The 17,059-nt window shown below is 44.0% G+C and overlaps 1 protein-coding gene across 1 annotated transcript in view; it reads left to right on the top strand.

Annotated features, from left to right (window-relative positions):
- Positions 1 to 216: 216 nt before the first annotated feature.
- The window catches only part of LOC139396825 (lysosomal cobalamin transporter ABCD4-like), a 20,904-nt gene continuing 4,061 nt past the window's right edge, over positions 217 to 17,059 (top strand). Inside the window, exons 1-11 of the mRNA XM_071143743.1 lie at positions 217 to 249; positions 1,109 to 1,236; positions 4,078 to 4,217; positions 4,632 to 4,748; positions 6,677 to 6,802; positions 6,981 to 7,031; positions 7,130 to 7,224; positions 7,676 to 7,797; positions 10,399 to 10,490; positions 10,591 to 10,680; positions 11,287 to 11,432. Coding sequence (XP_070999844.1) covers positions 1,114 to 1,236; positions 4,078 to 4,217; positions 4,632 to 4,748; positions 6,677 to 6,802; positions 6,981 to 7,031; positions 7,130 to 7,224; positions 7,676 to 7,797; positions 10,399 to 10,490; positions 10,591 to 10,680; positions 11,287 to 11,432 — 1,102 coding nt within the window. The 5' untranslated portion in view covers positions 217 to 249; positions 1,109 to 1,113. The remainder of the gene's footprint in view (positions 250 to 1,108; positions 1,237 to 4,077; positions 4,218 to 4,631; positions 4,749 to 6,676; positions 6,803 to 6,980; positions 7,032 to 7,129; positions 7,225 to 7,675; positions 7,798 to 10,398; positions 10,491 to 10,590; positions 10,681 to 11,286; positions 11,433 to 17,059) is intronic.

Raw genomic sequence — 17,059 nt, 5'->3', positions numbered from 1 at the left:
CCTACTATTAGCTGCTAGTTTGCCCAGTCAAGGTGTTTTGAGATGGGTAGCTGGTATGGTGCTAGTATGACCCACAAATAATATATATACGTGTGTGTGTGTGTGTGTGTGTGTGTGTGTGACCCAGAAGGCCCAAACTAGACTGGAAGTTTGTCCAGAGGTTCTGCAGCATCCAGAGGGTTCTCTTCCCATCATGGTCCAGTCAGAATGTACTGATGTTGGGGACATTGGTGGGAGTCACACTCACAGGTATGGTCAGCTTCCGGGTCACTTTATGTTCACAAATAAATGGGAAAGATAGGCTCCGTCTTAACTTATAAAATAAGACTGTGCCTTATTCATATGGGGGGTTGAGGTAAACGGAGTACTCCAATAAAGTGATCAGTGATCAAACAAATGTTGGAGAGATCAATAAATGTGGGGTTGGCAAGAGAAGTGACGACAGGGCACATTCTTGTAGTTGTCTGCCTACTAGATAAATGGAGACGTATTGGGGTGAACTGAAAGACATCTCAGTCAGGTATTTAGGTCAACGTCTCTGTATTGACTGATGGCTGTCAGGAGCTTTTAGTGCTCTTGATATCAGATTAGAGGAAAGGGTTATGTTTGTAAGACTATTGATGACTATTGTATTGTTCACTATGTAACTTTAAAAAAAATAATAATAATAATCTATGAATCAATCACACAGGCACAATGCAAGGCTGCAGCTAGTGTTGCAAAATCTTCATAACTTTCAAATAAAATTCCCCAGTTTAAAAAAAAAAAAAAAAAAAAAAATCCCAGTTGGAATATTCCTGGAATCAGAAGGTACCAAATATTTCTGTAAAACCTGAGATTGTTGTTGTTGTTGTTGTTGTTGTTGTGTAAAGTTATGGGACTAACTAAAGCCTTATCTCTTCAAGATATACGCTGCATTTGTTTCTTTTGTTTCACAAGCGTCTAAGTGTGCATCCCAAATTCCCTTTATAGTGCATTGCTTTTTTGACCATGTCACCTACGGTCCCCATGGGCTCTCATCAAAAGTAGTGCGCACTATGAAGGGAATAGGTTGCCATTTGAGAGGCAACGCTAACAGTTTGCCGACTCGTCTTTCCCCTCTCCTCAGAACAGATGATCATTTACCAGGTGGGAGTCATCCCCAGTCAGTTCTATGAGGCCCTGTCTGACAAGGACTATGGTGCGTTCAAGAACCTCGCAGGGTTGGCCTTCCTGCTTATACTGCTCAACTCCACAGTGAGTAGTTCACTAATCAAATCAAATCACTAGTTCTCAAGCACGTTGACCAGTTGCCAACTTCACCAGTGTGGGCAACCTGAAACCATTTTTAATTTGATAACGTTTTATTCTCACTCCATAAACCGTCACGTTTTACCCCAGCTAACAACAAACGTTCCCACAACATTTAGAGAATGTTGCCTAACGTTTTCATAGAAATGTTGCAGTGATGTGCAAGGACTGTTTCCAAGAGACCATTCCCCTTAATGTCTAACAGAACAGACAAAGAGCTGTGAATGGATCAGTGGTTCACCAATCAGGGCCTAAATGGGCTTGGCAACAGTAAGAAGGGGTGATGTGTAATAAAAAACTAAATCTGAAAGAAAATGTCTCATGAGGACCATCAGGCGACGTCCTAAAAATGTCTTTAGGGACGTCACCGGAACAAGTCAAAAACCCTGCAGGGGACGATGACAGAACGTCCTATGTTTTAAACGTCCTTGGACACTTGGACACAATGTTTCAATGAAACGTGTCTAGAACATGAACATGAACATGAATGTATTATTCTCTGAGAACACGGCAACTATTTTCTGTGTGTGTTTGGTGGGACGTTGACGGAATCCTCAACCTAAACCCACAGAAAACTGGACACATGGACGTTCTTGTAACATCCCATGAAACGTGTCCAGAATATTTAATATAGAATATTCTGAGAACACGGTAACCACGTTTTTATAGGTTTTGTTTTGTTTGACATTGAGGGAGTTGTTCTCCTAACCCCTAACGCCAAAACATGCTCAATAGGTTCTCCGGAGATTTTCACTTAACATACATAGAATTTTCCCCTAACTAACGGAACACTGGACCCTCGCACATCAGGAGAACATTACAAAAACGTTCTAACACCTTAGAATTGTTAGCTGGGGTCCATGCTGAAAGGGACTGACTACATTGTCAGCAAATACACTTCACTGACTGCTGTGTGACTGTTTTTTATGAGGTCATTCCAATAGGACCTCATTATAGGACCTGACCTGAAAGTGCACTCGTCATTGCGTAATCTACAGTGCCTTGCGAAAGTATTCGGCCCCCTTGAACTTTGCGACCTTTTGCCACATTTCAGGCTTCAAACATAAATATATAAAACTGTATTTTTTTGTGAAGAATCAACAACAAGTGGGACACAATCATGAAGTGGAACGACATTTATTAACAAATCAAAAACTGAAAAATTGGGCGTGCAAAATTATTCAGCCCCCTTAAGTTAATACTTTGTAGCGCCACCTTTTGCTGCGATTACAGCTGTAAGTCGCTTGGGGTATTTCTCTATCAGTTTTGCACATCGAGAGACTGAAATTGTTTCCCATTCCTCCTTGCAAAACAGCTGGAGCTCAGTGAGGTTGGATGGAGAGCATTTGTGAACAGCAGTTTTCAGTTCTTTCCACAGATTCTCGATTGGATTCAGGTCTGGACTTTGACTTGGCCATTCTAACACCTGGATATGTTTATTTTTGAACCATTCCATTGTAGATTTTGCTTTATGTTTTGGATCATTGTCTTGTTGGAAGACAAATCTCCGTCCCAGTCTCAGGTCTTTTGCAGACTCCATCAGGTTTTCTTCCAGAATGGTCCTGTATTTGGCTCCATCCATCTTCCCATCAATTTGAACCGTCTTCCCTGTCCCTGCTGAAGAAAAGCAGGCCCAAATCATGATGCTGCCACCACCACCATGTTTGACAGTGGGGATGGTGTGGTCAGGGTGATGAGCTGTGTTGCTTTTACGCCAAACATAACGTTTTGCATTGTTGCCAAAAAGTTCAATTTTGGTTTCATCTGACCAGAGCACCTTCTTCCACATGTTTGGTGTGTCTCCCAGGTGGCTTGTGGCAAACTTTAAACAACACTTTTTATGGATATCTTTAAGAAATGGCTTTCTTCTTGCCACTCTTCCATAAAGGCCAGATTTGTGCAATATACGACTGATTGTTGTCCTATGGACAGAGTCTCCCACCTCAGCTGTAGATCTCTGCAGTTCATCCAGAGTGATCATGGGCCTCTTGGCTGCATCTCTGATCAGTCTTCTCCTTGTATGAGCTGAAAGTTTAGAGGGACGGCCAGGTCTTGGTAGATTTGCAGTGGTCTGATACTCCTTCCATTTCAATATTATCGCTTGCACAGTGCTCCTTGGGATGTTTAAAGCTTGGGAAATCTTTTTGTATCCAAATCCGGCTTTAAACTTCTTCACAACAGTATCTCGGACCTGCCTGGTGTGTTTCTTGTTCTTCATGATGCTCTCTGCGCTTTTAACGGACCTCTGAGACTATCACAGTGCAGGTGCATTTATACGGAGACTTGATTACACACAGGTGGATTGTATTTATCATCATTAGTCATTTAGGTCAACATTGGATCATTCAGAGATCCTTACTGAACTTCTGGAGAGAGTTTGCTGCACTGAAAGTAAAGGGGCTGAATAATTTTGCACGCCCAATTTTTCAGTTTTTGATTTGTTAAAAAAGTTTGAAATATCCAATAAATGTCGTTCCACTTCATGATTGTGTCCCACTTGTTGTTGATTCTTCACAAAAAAATACAGTTTTATATCTTTATGTTTGAAGCCTGAAATGTGGCAAAAGGTCGCAAAGTTCAAGGGGGCCGAATACTTTCGCAAGGCACTGTAGGTATAGTTGTCATTCAGGAATTGGGTATCAAGGAAGAAATTGTGTTAACTCAGCTGGACTGAACTTCATAAGTTACAAAATCAGCTATTTTCTGAATGTGAAGATTTTGACTTATTGTCTTGAAATTCACCCAACCAATTTGAATACAGGTTAAATATATTTTTCTCTCCCCTAGTTGAAGAGTGTGGACCAGTATATCTGCAGTCTGATGTCTGTGAGTTGGAGGAAGTCTTTAACAGAGAGTCTCCACAGAGCTTACTTCCAGGGGAACGTTTACTACACACTCAACGTGCTCAGAGAGGACATTGATAACCCGTACGCGTGCACACACACACACACACACACACACATATACACACACACACACACACACACACACACACATATACACACACACACACACACACACACACACACACACACATATATACACACACACACACACACACACACACATATACACACATACACACATATATACACACACACACACACACACATATACACACACACACACACACACACATATATACACACACACACACACACATACACACACACACACACACACACACATATATACACACACACACACACACACACACACTGACATAGCCTCAACCTCTCCTCTCTCACTCATTTGACAATTTACAGATTTGAAGTGTGTGCCCGTGTGTGTGTGTGTCCGTGTGTGTGTGTGTGTGATTTTAAATATGTGTGTGTTTCCAGAGACCAGCGAATCAGTCAGGACACAGAGAGGTTATGTAAACAGATGAGCACCATGGTCAGCAGATTGATCATCTCTCCATTCACCTTGGTCTACTACACCTACCAATGTTTCTACAGGTTAGTGCCCTGGTCTACTACACCTACCAATATTACTACAGGTTAGTACCCTGGTCTACTACACCTACCAATGTTTCTACAGGTTAGTGCCCTGGTCTTCTACACCTACCAATATTACTACCATGTTAGTACCCTGGTCTACTACACCTACCAATATTACTACCATGTTAGTACCCTGGTCTACTACACCTACCAATATTACTACAGGTTAGTACCCTGGTCTACTACACCTACCAATGTTTCTACAAGTTAGTACCCTGGTCTTCTACACCTACCAATATTACTACCATGTTAGTACCCTGGTCTACTACACCTACCAATATTACTACAGGTTAGTACCCTGGTCTACTACACCTACCAATGTTTCTACAGGTTAGTACCCTGGTCTTCTACACCTACCAATGTTTCTACAGGTTAGTACCCTGGTCTACTACAACTACCAATATTACTACAGGTTAGTACCCTGGTCTACTACACCTACCAATATTACTACCAGGTTAGTACCCTGGTCTACTCCACCTACCAATGTTTCTACAGGTTAGTACCCTGGTCTACTACACCTACCAATATTACTACCAGGTTAGTACCCTGGTCTACTCCACCTACCAATGTTTCTACAGGTTAGTACCCTGGTCTACTACACCTACCAATGTTACTACAGGTTAGTACCCTGGTCTACTACACCTACCAATATTACTACCGGGTTAGTACCCTGGTCTACTCCACCTACCAATGTTTCTACAGGTTAGTACCCTGGTCTACTACACCTACCAATATTACTACCAGGTTAGTACCCTGGTCTACTCCACCTACCAATGTTTCTACAGGTTAGTACCCTGGTCTACTACACCTACCAATGTTACTACAGGTTAGTACCCTGGTCTACTACACCTACCAATGTTTCTACATGTTAGTACCCTGGTCTACTCCACCTACCAATGTTTCTACAGGTTAGTACCTTGGTCTACTACACCTACCAATGTTACTACAGGTTAGTACCCTGGTCTACTACACCTACCAATGTTTCTACATGTTAGTACCCTGGTCTACTACACCTACCAATATTTCTACTGGTCTGACTGCGTTTTACACCCTATATGGCAGATAGTGAGTATAAGCGCCTCAGTCTGATTGAAGACATTTGCATGGACATGACATGGAATAGGACTACCATTGATATGTGGTTAGCATGGAAAGCAACAGCTGACTAAAAAAAAAGAGCATTTTTTTATCCCTCACTCATGTCTCCTCCCACTCTTATCCCCCTCTTCATCTCTTCTCTCTTATCCCCCTCTCCATCTCTTCTCCCTTATCCCCCTCTCCATCTCTTCTCCCTTATCCCCATCTCTTCTCCCTTATCCCCCTCTCAATCTCTTCACCCTTATCCCCCTCTCCATCTCTTCTCCCTTCACCCTTATCCCCTCTCCATCTCTTCTCCCTTCACCCTTATCCCCTCTCCATCTCTTCTCCCTTATCCCCCTCTCCATCTCTTCACCCTTATCCCCTCTCCATCTCCTCTCCCTCTTATCCCCTCTCCATCTCCTCCCCCTCTTATCCCCTCTCCATCTCCTCCCTCTCTTATCCCCTCTCCATCTCTTCTCCCTTCACCCCCCCTCCATCTCTTCACCCTTATCCCCTCTTCATCTCTTCCCCCTCGTATCCCCCCCTCCATCTCTTCACCCTTATCCCCTCTTCATCTCCTCCCCCTCGTATCCCCCTCTCCATCTCTTCTCCCTTATCCCCCTCTCCATCTCTTCTCCCTGATCCCCCTCTCCATCTCTTCACCCTTATCCCCTCTTCATCTCCTCCCCCTCTTATCCCCTCTCCATCTCTTCTCCCTTCACCCCCCCTCCATCTCTTCTCCCTTCACCCCCTCCATCTCCTCCCCCTCTTATCTCCCCCTCTTATCTCCCCCTCCATCCCTGTAGCACTGGCTGGATCGGTCCTGTTAGTATCTTTGGCTACTTCATAGTCGGGACTATCACCAATAAAATCCTCATGGGGCCAATTGTGTCAACTCTGTTTGAACAGGAGAAACTGGAGGGAGACTTCAGGTACAGGAATGATATGTACACCCTTTGTTTGAATGTAGTTAGCAAACATCTTGCCAATTGTGTTACCTGGTAATATTATAGATAAGTAGGATATGGGACATGCCAGGCTGTACTTTCACGTGAACATTTTTTTAAAAGTGAGGTGACCAATGAAGTGACTTTGGGTTTTTACTTCCAGGTTCAAGCACATGCAAATCCGGTCCAACGCAGAGTCTGCCGCTTTCTACAGGTCAGTCAGCCCCATGGGGGTTGGACCGTGATATGATTTGTCCGTCTTGTGTCTATGCATTAAGACGTAGTGGTCTGTGCTGTTTAACCTGAATACAGGGCTGGCAAAGTGGAACACATGAGGACAGACAGGAGACTGCAGACGCTGCTGCGCTGCCAGAAGAGTCTGATGAACAAAGAACTCTGGCTGTACAGTAAGGACACACACACACACACGTACGTCTGACTGATTGTCTTTAAAATAATAATAATAATAATTATCCGTTCATCTGAAATTGAGACCTCTAGAATTGTCCTAATGCAAACGGTAGGATCTAAACAACTCTCCTCTCCTCTCTTTTCTCCTCCTCCTCCACCCTATTCTCTCTTCCTCTCCCACCCTCCTCTCCTCCTCTCTCCTCTGCTGTCCTTCCTCCTCTCTTCCTCTCCCGCCCACCTCCTCCTCTCTCCTCTGCTGTCCTCTCCTCCTCTCTTCCTCTCCCGCCCACCTCCTCCTCTCCTCCTCTCTCCTCTGCTGTCCTCTCTTCCTCTCCCACCCACCTCCTCCTCTCCTCCTCTCTCCTCTGCTGTCCTCTCCTCCTCTCTTCCTCTCCCACCCACCTCCTCCTCTCCTCCTCTCTCCTCTGCTGTCCTCTCCTCTCTCAGTTGGAGTGAACACCTTTGACTACCTGGGAGGTATCCTCAGCTACATCATTATCTCCATCCCCATCTTTTCGGGTGTTTATAACAACCTCAGTCCAGGGGAGCTCAGTGCCCTCATCAGTAAGGTACAGTAGTTCAGGTGGAGCTCTGTGTCCTCATCAGTAAGGTACGGTAGTCCAGGTGGAGCTCAGTGTCCTCATCAGTAAGGTACAGTAGTTCAGGTGGAGCTCTGTGTCCTCATCAGTAAGGTACAGTAGTCCAGGTGGAGCTCAGTGTCCTCATCAGTAAGGTACAGTAGTCCAGGTGGAGCTCAGTGTCCTCATCAGTAAGGTACAGTAGTCCAGGTGGAGCTCAGTGTCCTCATCAGTAAGGTACAGTAGTCCAGGGGGCAGTGTCCTCATCAGTAAGGTACATTAGTTCAGGTGTAGCTCAGTGTCCTCATCAGTAAGGTACAGTAGTCCAGGTGGAGATCAGCGTCCTCATCAGTTCGGTACAGTAGCCCAGGGGACAGTGTCCTCATCAGTAAGGTACAGTAGTCCAGGGGGCAGTGTCCTCATCAGTAAGGTACAGTAGTCCAGGTGGAGATCAGCGTCCTCATCAGTTCGGTACAGTAGCCCAGGGGACAGCGTCCTCATCAGTAAGGTACAGTAGTCCAGGTGGAGCTCAGTGTCCTCATCAGTAAGGTACAGTAGTCCAGGTGGAGATCAGTGTCCTCATCAGTTCGGTACAGTAGCCCAGGGGACAGTGTCCTCATCAGTAAGGTACAGTAGTCCAGGTGGAGCTCAGTGTCCTCATCAGTAAGGTACAGTAGTCCAGGTGGAGATCAGTGTCCTCATCAGTTCGGTACAGTAGCCCAGGGGACAGTGTCCTCATCAGTAAGGTACAGTAGTCCAGGTGGAGCTCAGTGTCCTCATCAGTAAGGTACAGTAGTCCAGGTGGAGATCAGTGTCCTCATCAGTTCGGTACAGTAGCCCAGGGGACAGTGTCCTCATCAGTAAGGTACAGTAGTCCAGGGGGCAGTGTCCTCATGAGTAAGGTACGGTAGTCCAGGTGGAGATCAGTGTCCTCATCAGTAAGGTACAGTAGTCCAGGGGGCAGTGTCCTCATCAGTAAGGTACAGTAGTCCAGGTGGAGATCAGTGTCCTCATCAGTTCGGTACAGTAGCCCAGGGGACAGTGTCCTCATCAGTAAGGTACAGTAGTCCAGGTGGAGCTCAGTGTCCTCATCAGTAAGGTACAGTAGTCCAGGTGGAGATCAGTGTCCTCATCAGTTCGGTACAGTAGCCCAGGGGACAGTGTCCTCATCAGTAAGGTACAGTAGTCCAGGGGGCAGTGTCCTCATCAGTAAGGTACAGTAGTCCAGGGGACAGTGTCCTCATCAGTTCGGTACAGTAGCCCAGGGGACAGTGTCCTCATCAGTAAGGTACAGTAGTCCAGGTGGAGATCAGTGTCCTCATCAGTTCGGTACAGTAGCCCAGGGGACAGTGTCCTCATCAGTAAGGTACAGTAGTCCAGGTGGAGATCAGTGTCCTCATCAGTTCGGTACAGTAGCCCAGGGGACAGTGTCCTCATCAGTAAGGTACAGTAGTCCAGGTGGAGATCAGTGTCCTCATCAGTTCGGTACAGTAGCCCAGGGGACAGTGTCCTCATCAGTAAGGTACAGTAGCCCAGGTGGAGATCAGTGTCCTCATCAGTTCGGTACAGTAGCCCAGGGGACAGTGTCCTCATCAGTAAGGTACAGTAGTCCAGGTGGAGATCAGTGTCCTCATCAGTTCGGTACAGTAGCCCAGGGGACAGTGTCCTCATCAGTAAGGTAGGCCACTGTTTTTCCCCCTCTCTCTCCACAGATTACTGTGTCTTCCATGCCCTCATTACTGTCATTACCGCCTCTATCCTCTGGGTGGCAGTATATACACCATATGCTATACATTAAAAAGGTTGTCTCTAAGTCACTGTATGTAATGTAATGTCCTGTCTTGGAGAGGAAGAGAACAGAGCAGGTTTACAGGTTCATAGAGATCCTGAACTAGGGGACCTTTATATACGGGGACCTTCAATTGGGGGTGACGGGAGAAGAGATGGAGAGGGGATAAGAGGGGGAGGAGATGGAGAGGGGGATAAGGGTAAAGAGATGAAGAGGGGGATACGAGGGGGAGGAGATGAAGAGGGGATAAGGGTGAAGAGATGGAGGGGGGGATACGAGGGGGAAGAGATGAAGAGGGGATAATTGCAGTGCCTGACCACACACAGTCACAAATCTCTCTCTCTCTCGCCCTCTCTGCTCTCTCTGCTCTCTCTCTCTCTCTCTCTCTGCTCTCTCTTCTCTCTCTCTCTGCTCTCTCTCTGCTCTCTCTCTCTCGCTCTCTCTCTCACCTCTCTCGCTCTCTCTCTCACCTCTCTCGCTCTCTCTCTCACCTCTCTCTCTCTCTCACCTCTATCTTCTCTCCATCTCACCTCTATCTTCTCTCCCTCTCACCTCTCTCTCTCTCTCTCACCTCTATCTTCTCTCTCTCTCTCACCTCTATCTTCTCTCTCTCTCTCTCACCTCTATCTTCTCTCTCTCCCTCTCTCTCACCTCTATCTTCTCTCTCTCCCTCTCTCTCACCTCTATCTTCTCTCTCTCCCTCTCTCACCTCTATCTGCTCTCTCTCACCTCTCGCTCTCTCTCTCTCTCACCTCTCTCTCACCTCTCTCTCTCACCCCTCTCTCTCTCTTTCTCTCTCTCAGAATGCCTTTGTATGTATCTACTTGATAAGCTGCTTCAGTCAGCTAATAGACCTGTCCACCACTCTGTCAGACGTGGCTGGATACACCCACAGGTAACATTACGCATACTGATCAACCGTGTGTGTGTGTGTGTGTGGTGTGTGTGTAGTAACACCCAGAAGCTTATTGTCATGCTGTGTGTGTTGTGGGCAGGATAGGAGAGCTGAGGGAAGTAATGGATGATATCTTGAGGACACGTTGTGACTACGACCCTGCATCAGGAGATTCCTACGACTTTGACAGGTAAAACAACAGCAGTATGTTCCGTTAGGCTTCCGTGCTCCAGAGTACTCTAACAGGCTGCAGTATGTTCCGTTAAGCAGGCTTCCATGCTCCAGAGTACTCTAACAGGCTGCAGTATGTTCCGTTAAGCAGGCTTCCGTGCTCCAGAGTACTCTAACAGGCTGCAGTATGTTCCGTTAAGCAGGCTTCCGTGCTCCAGAGTACTCAGAGCACAGGAATGAGTTTTGAAGGTAGGATTACGAGTGTAATCACAAAGCGGAGAACGCTGAAAGGAACATTGCTAAAGATTTTCTCCCCTCTCCTATGTTTGGCATTTTGACATTTTTAGTCCTTTTGCAGAGGCTCTTATCCAGAATGACATACAGGAGCAATTAGGGTTAGGGGTGCCTTGCTCAAGGGCACATCGACCTTTTGGTTACTGGCACAATGCTCTTAACCACCACTAACCGCTACCTGCTAACCACTAGGCTACCTGCTAACCACTAGGCTACCTGCTAACCACTAGGCTACCTGCTAACCACTAGGCTACCTGCTAACCACTAGGCTACCTGCTAACCACTAGGCTAACTGCTCCTCCTCTTCACCTCCCCTCCCCTCTCCATCCAGTGACAAGGTCCACAGTGGTCCAGTAGACACAGCCTTCATCCTGGACTGTGTGTCCTACAAGAGTCCCTTCTCCGAGCAGCTGCTGGTTGAAGAGCTGAGTATCAAGATCAGCCAGGGCTCCAATCTGCTGGTGGTGGGAAACACAGGTAGGTAGACAGGTATAATATACAGGTAGGGGTGGACAGGTATAATATACAGGTAGGTAGACAGGTATAATATATACAGGTAGGGGTGGACAGGTATAATATACAGTTAGGGGTGGACAGGTATAATATACAGGTAGGTAGACAGGTATAATATACAGGTAGGGGTGGAAAGGTATAATATACAGGTAGGTAGACAGGTATAATATATACAGGTAGGGGTGGACAGGTATAATATATACAGGTAGGTAGACAGGTATAATATACAGTTAGGGGTAGACAGGTATAATATACAGGTAGGTAGACAGGTATAATATATATACAGTTAGGGGTGGACAGGTATAATATACAGGTAGGTAGACAGGTATAATATACAGGTAGGTAGACAGGTATAATATACAGGTAGGGGTGGACAGGTATAATATACAGGTAGGTAGACAGGTATAATATATACAGGTAGGGGTGGACAGGTATAATATATACAGGTAGGTAGACAGGTATAATATACAGTTAGGGGTGGACAGGTATAATATACAGGTAGGTAGACAGGTATAATATATATACAGTTAGGGGTGGACAGGTATAATATACAGGTAGGTAGACAGGTATAATATACAGTTAGGGGTGGACAGGTATAATATACAGGTAGGTAGACAGGTATAATATACAGTTAGGGGTGGACAGGTATAATATACAGGTAGGTAGACAGGTATAATATATATACAGTTAGGGGTGGACAGGTATAATATACAGGTAGGTAGACAGGTATAATATACAGGTAGGTAGACAGGTATAATATACAGGTAGGGGTGGACAGGTATAATATACAGGTAGGTAGACAGGTATAATATATACAGGTAGGGGTGGACAGGTATAATATATACAGGTAGGGGTGGACAGGTATAATATACAGGTAGGTAGACAGGTATAATATATACAGGTAGGGGTGGACAGGTATAATATATACAGTTAGGGGTGGACAGGTATAATATATACAGTTAGGGGTGGACAGGTATAATATACAGGTAGGTAGACAGGTATAATATATACAGTTAGGGGTGGACAGGTATAATATATACAGTTAGGGGTGGACAGGTATAATATACAGGTAGGTAGACAGGTATAATATACAGTTAGGGGTGGACAGGTATAATATACAGGTAGGTAGACAGGTATAATATATACAGTTAGGGGTGGACAGGTATAATATACAGGTAGGTAGACAGGTATAATATATATACAGTTAGGGGTGGACAGGTATAATATACAGGTAGGTAGACAGGTATAATATACAGGTAGGTAGACAGGTATAATATACAGGTAGGGGTGGACAGGTATAATATACAGGTAGGTAGACAGGTATAATATATACAGGTAGGGGTGGACAGGTATAATATACAGGTAGGGTAGACGGGTATAATATACAGGTAGGTAGACAGGTATAATATACAGGTAGGTAGACAGGTATAATATACAGGTAGGGGTGGACAGGTATAATATACAGGTAGGTAGACAGGTATAATATACAGTTAGGGGTGGACAGGTATAATATATACAGGTAGGTAGACAGGTATAATATACAGTTAGGGGTGGACAGGTATAATATACAGGTAGGTAGACAGGTATAATATACAGGTAGGTAGACAGGTATAATATACAGGTAGGTAGACAGGTATAATATACAGGTAGGGGTGGACAGGTATAATATATACAGGTAGGTAGACAGGTATAATATACAGTTAGGGGTGGACAGGTATAATATACAGGTAGGTAGACAGGTATAATATACAGGTAGATAGGCAGGTATAATATACAGGTAGGTAGACAGGTATAATATACAGGTAGGTAGACAGGTATAATATACAGGTAGGTAGACAGGTATAATATACAGGTAGGTAGGCAGGTATAATATACAGGTAGGGGTGGACAGGTATAATATACAGGTAGGTAGACAGGTATAATATACAGGTAGGTAGGCAGGTATAATATACAGGTAGGTAGACAGGTATCATATACAGGTAGGTAGACAGGTATAATATACAGGTAGGTAGGCAGGTATAATATACAGGTAGGTAGACAGGTATAATATACAGTTAGGGGTGGACAGGTATAATATACAGGTAGGTAGACAGGTATAATATACAGGTAGGTAGGCAGGTATAATATACAGGTAGGTAGACAGGTATAATATACAGTTAGGGGTGGACAGGTATAATATACAGGTAGGTAGACAGGTATAATATACAGTTAGGGGTGGACAGGTATAATATACAGGTAGGGGTAGACAGGTATAATATACAGGTAGGTAGGCAGGTATAATATACAGGTAGGTAGACAAGTATAATATACAGTTAGGGGTGGACAGGTATAATATACAGGTAGGTAGACAGGTATAATATACAGTTAGGGGTAGACAGGTATAATATACAGGTAGGTAGACAGGTATAATATACAGTTAGGGGTGGACAGGTATAATATACAGGTAGGTAGACAGGTATAATATACAGGTAGGGGTAGACAGGTATAATATACAGATAGGTAGACAGGTATAATATACAGGTAGGGGTAGACAGGTATAATATACAGGTAGGTAGGCAGGTATAATATACAGGTAGGTAGACAGGTATAATATACAGGTAGGGGTGGACAGGTATAATATACAGGTAGGTAGACAGGTATAATATACAGGTAGGGGTGGACAGGTATAATATACAGGTAGGTAGACAGGTATAATATACAGTTAGGGGTGGACAGGTATAATATACAGGTAGGTAGACAGGTATAATATACAGGTAGGTAGACAGGTATAATATACAGGTAGGTAGACAGGTATAATATACAGGTAGGTAGACAGGTATAATATACAGGTAGGTAGACAGGTATAATATACAGTTAGGGGTGGACAGGTATAATATACAGGTAGGGGTAGACAGGTATAATATACAGGTAGGTAGGCAGGTATAATATACAGTTAGGGGTAGACAGGTATAATATACAGGTAGGTAGGCAGGTATAATATACAGTTAGGGGTGGACAGGTATAATATACAGGTAGGTAGGCAGGTATAATATACAGTTAGGGGTGGACAGGTATAATATACAGGTAGGTAGGCAGGTATAATATACAGTTAGGGATAGACAGGTATAATATACAGGTAGGTAGACAGGTATAATATACAGTTAGGGGTAGACAGGTATAATATACAGGTAGGTAGACAGGTATAATATACAGGTAAGTAGACAGGTATAATATACAGGTAGGTAGACAGGTATAATATACAGGTAGGTAGGCAGGTATAATATACCTGTTAGGGGTGGACAGGTATAATATACAGGTAGGGGTAGACAGGTATAATATACAGGTAGGGGTAGACAGGTATAATATACAGGTAGGGGTAGACAGGTATAATATATACAGGTAGGGGTAGACAGGTATATTATAATAAACAGGTAGGGGTAGACTGGTATATTATAATATACAGGTAGGGGTAGACAGGTATAATATACAGGTAAGTAGACAGGTAGGGTAGACAGGTATAATATACAGGTAGGGGTAGACAGGTATAATATACAGGTAGGGGTGGACAGGTATAATATACAGGTAGGGTAGACGGGTATAATATACAGGTAGGGTAGACGGGTATAATATACAGGTAGGGTAGACAGGTATAATATACAGGTAGGGTAGACGGGTATAATATACAGGTAGGGTAGACGGGTATAATATACAGGTAGGGTAGACAGGTATAATATACAGGTAGGGTAGACGGGTATAATATACAGGTAGGGTAGACAGGTATAATATACAGGTAGGGTAGACAGGTATAATATACAGGTAGGGTAGACGGGTATAATATACAGGTAGGGTAGACGGGTATAATATACAGGTAGGGTAGACAGGTATAATATACAGGTAGGGTAGACGGGTATAATATACAGGTAGGGGTAGACAGGTATAATATACAGGTAGGGTAGACAGGTATAATATACAGGTAGGGTAGACGGGTATAATATACAGGTAGGGTAGACGGGTATAATATACAGGTAGGGGTAGACGGGTATAATATACAGGTAGGGTAGACGGGTATAATATACAGGTAGGGTAGACGGGTATAATATACAGGTAGGTAGACAGGTATAATATACAGGTAGGGGTAGACAGGTAGGGTGGACAGGTATAATATACAGGTAGGGGTAGACGGGTATAATATACAGGTAGGGTAGACGGGTATAATATACAGGTAGGGTAGACGGGTATAATATACAGGTAGGTAGACAGGTAGGGTAGACGGGTATAATATACAGGTAGGGTAGACGGGTATAATATACAGGTAGGGTAGACGGGTATAATATACAGGTAGGTAGACAGGTAGGGTAGACGGGTATAATATACAGGTAGGGTAGACGGGTATAATATACAGGTAGGGGTGGACAGGTATAATATACAGGTAGGGTAGACGGGTATAATATACAGGTAGGGTAGACGATTATAATATACAGGTAGGGTAGATGGGTATAATATACAGGTAGGTAGACAGGTAGGGTAGACGGGTATAATATACAGGTAGGGTAGACAGGTATAATATACAGGTAGTGTAGACAGGTATAATATACAGGTAGGGTAGACAGGTATAATATACAGGTAGGGTAGACGGGTATAATATACAGGTAGGGTAGACGGGTATAATATACAGGTAGGTAGACAGGTATAATATACAGGTAGGGTAGACGGGTATAATATACAGGTAGGGTAGACGGGTATAATATACAGGTAGGGTAGACGGGTATAATATACAGGTAGGGTAGACAGGTATAATATACAGGTAGGTAGACAGGTATAATATACAGGTAGGGTAGACGGGTATAATATACAGGTAGGGTAGACGGGTATAATATACAGGTAGGGTAGACGGGTATAATATACAGGTAGGGTAGACGGGTATAATATACAGGTAGGGTAGACAGGTATAATATACAGGTAGGGTAGACAGGTATAATATACAGGTAGGGTAGACGGGTATAATATACAGGTAGGGTAGACAGGTATAATATACAGGTAGGTAGACAGGTATAATATACAGGTAGGGTAGACGGGTATAATATACAGGTAGGTTAGACGGGTATAATATACAGGTAGGGTAGACAGGTATAATATACAGGTAGGTAGACAGGTATAATATACAGGTAGGGTAGACGGGTATAATATACAGGTAGGGTAGACGGGTATAATATACAGGTAGGGTAGACGGGTATAATATACAGGTAGGGTAGACGGGTATAATATACAGGTAGGGTAGACGGGTATAATATACAGGTAGGGTAGACGGGTATAATATACAGGTAGGTAGACAGGTAGGGTAGACGGGTATAATATACAGTTAGGGTAGACGGGTATAATATACAGGTAGGGTAGACGGGTATAATATACAGGTAGGTAGACAGGTAGGGTAGACGGGTATAATATACAGGTAGGGTAGACGGGTATAATATACAGGTAGGGGTGGACAGGTATAATATACAGGTAGGGTAGACGGGTATAATATACAGGTAGGGTAGACGGGTATAATATACAGGTAGGGTAGACGGGTATAATATACAGGTAGGTAGACAGGTAGGGTAGACGGGTATAAT

The sequence above is a fragment of the Oncorhynchus clarkii genome, unplaced genomic scaffold (genome assembly GCF_045791955.1).
Source record: "Oncorhynchus clarkii lewisi isolate Uvic-CL-2024 unplaced genomic scaffold, UVic_Ocla_1.0 unplaced_contig_9439_pilon_pilon, whole genome shotgun sequence".
NCBI classification, from domain to species: Eukaryota; Metazoa; Chordata; class Actinopteri; order Salmoniformes; family Salmonidae; genus Oncorhynchus; species Oncorhynchus clarkii.
Note: the sequence above shows the minus strand (reverse complement) of the source record. Positions and strands in the feature narration are given on the sequence as shown.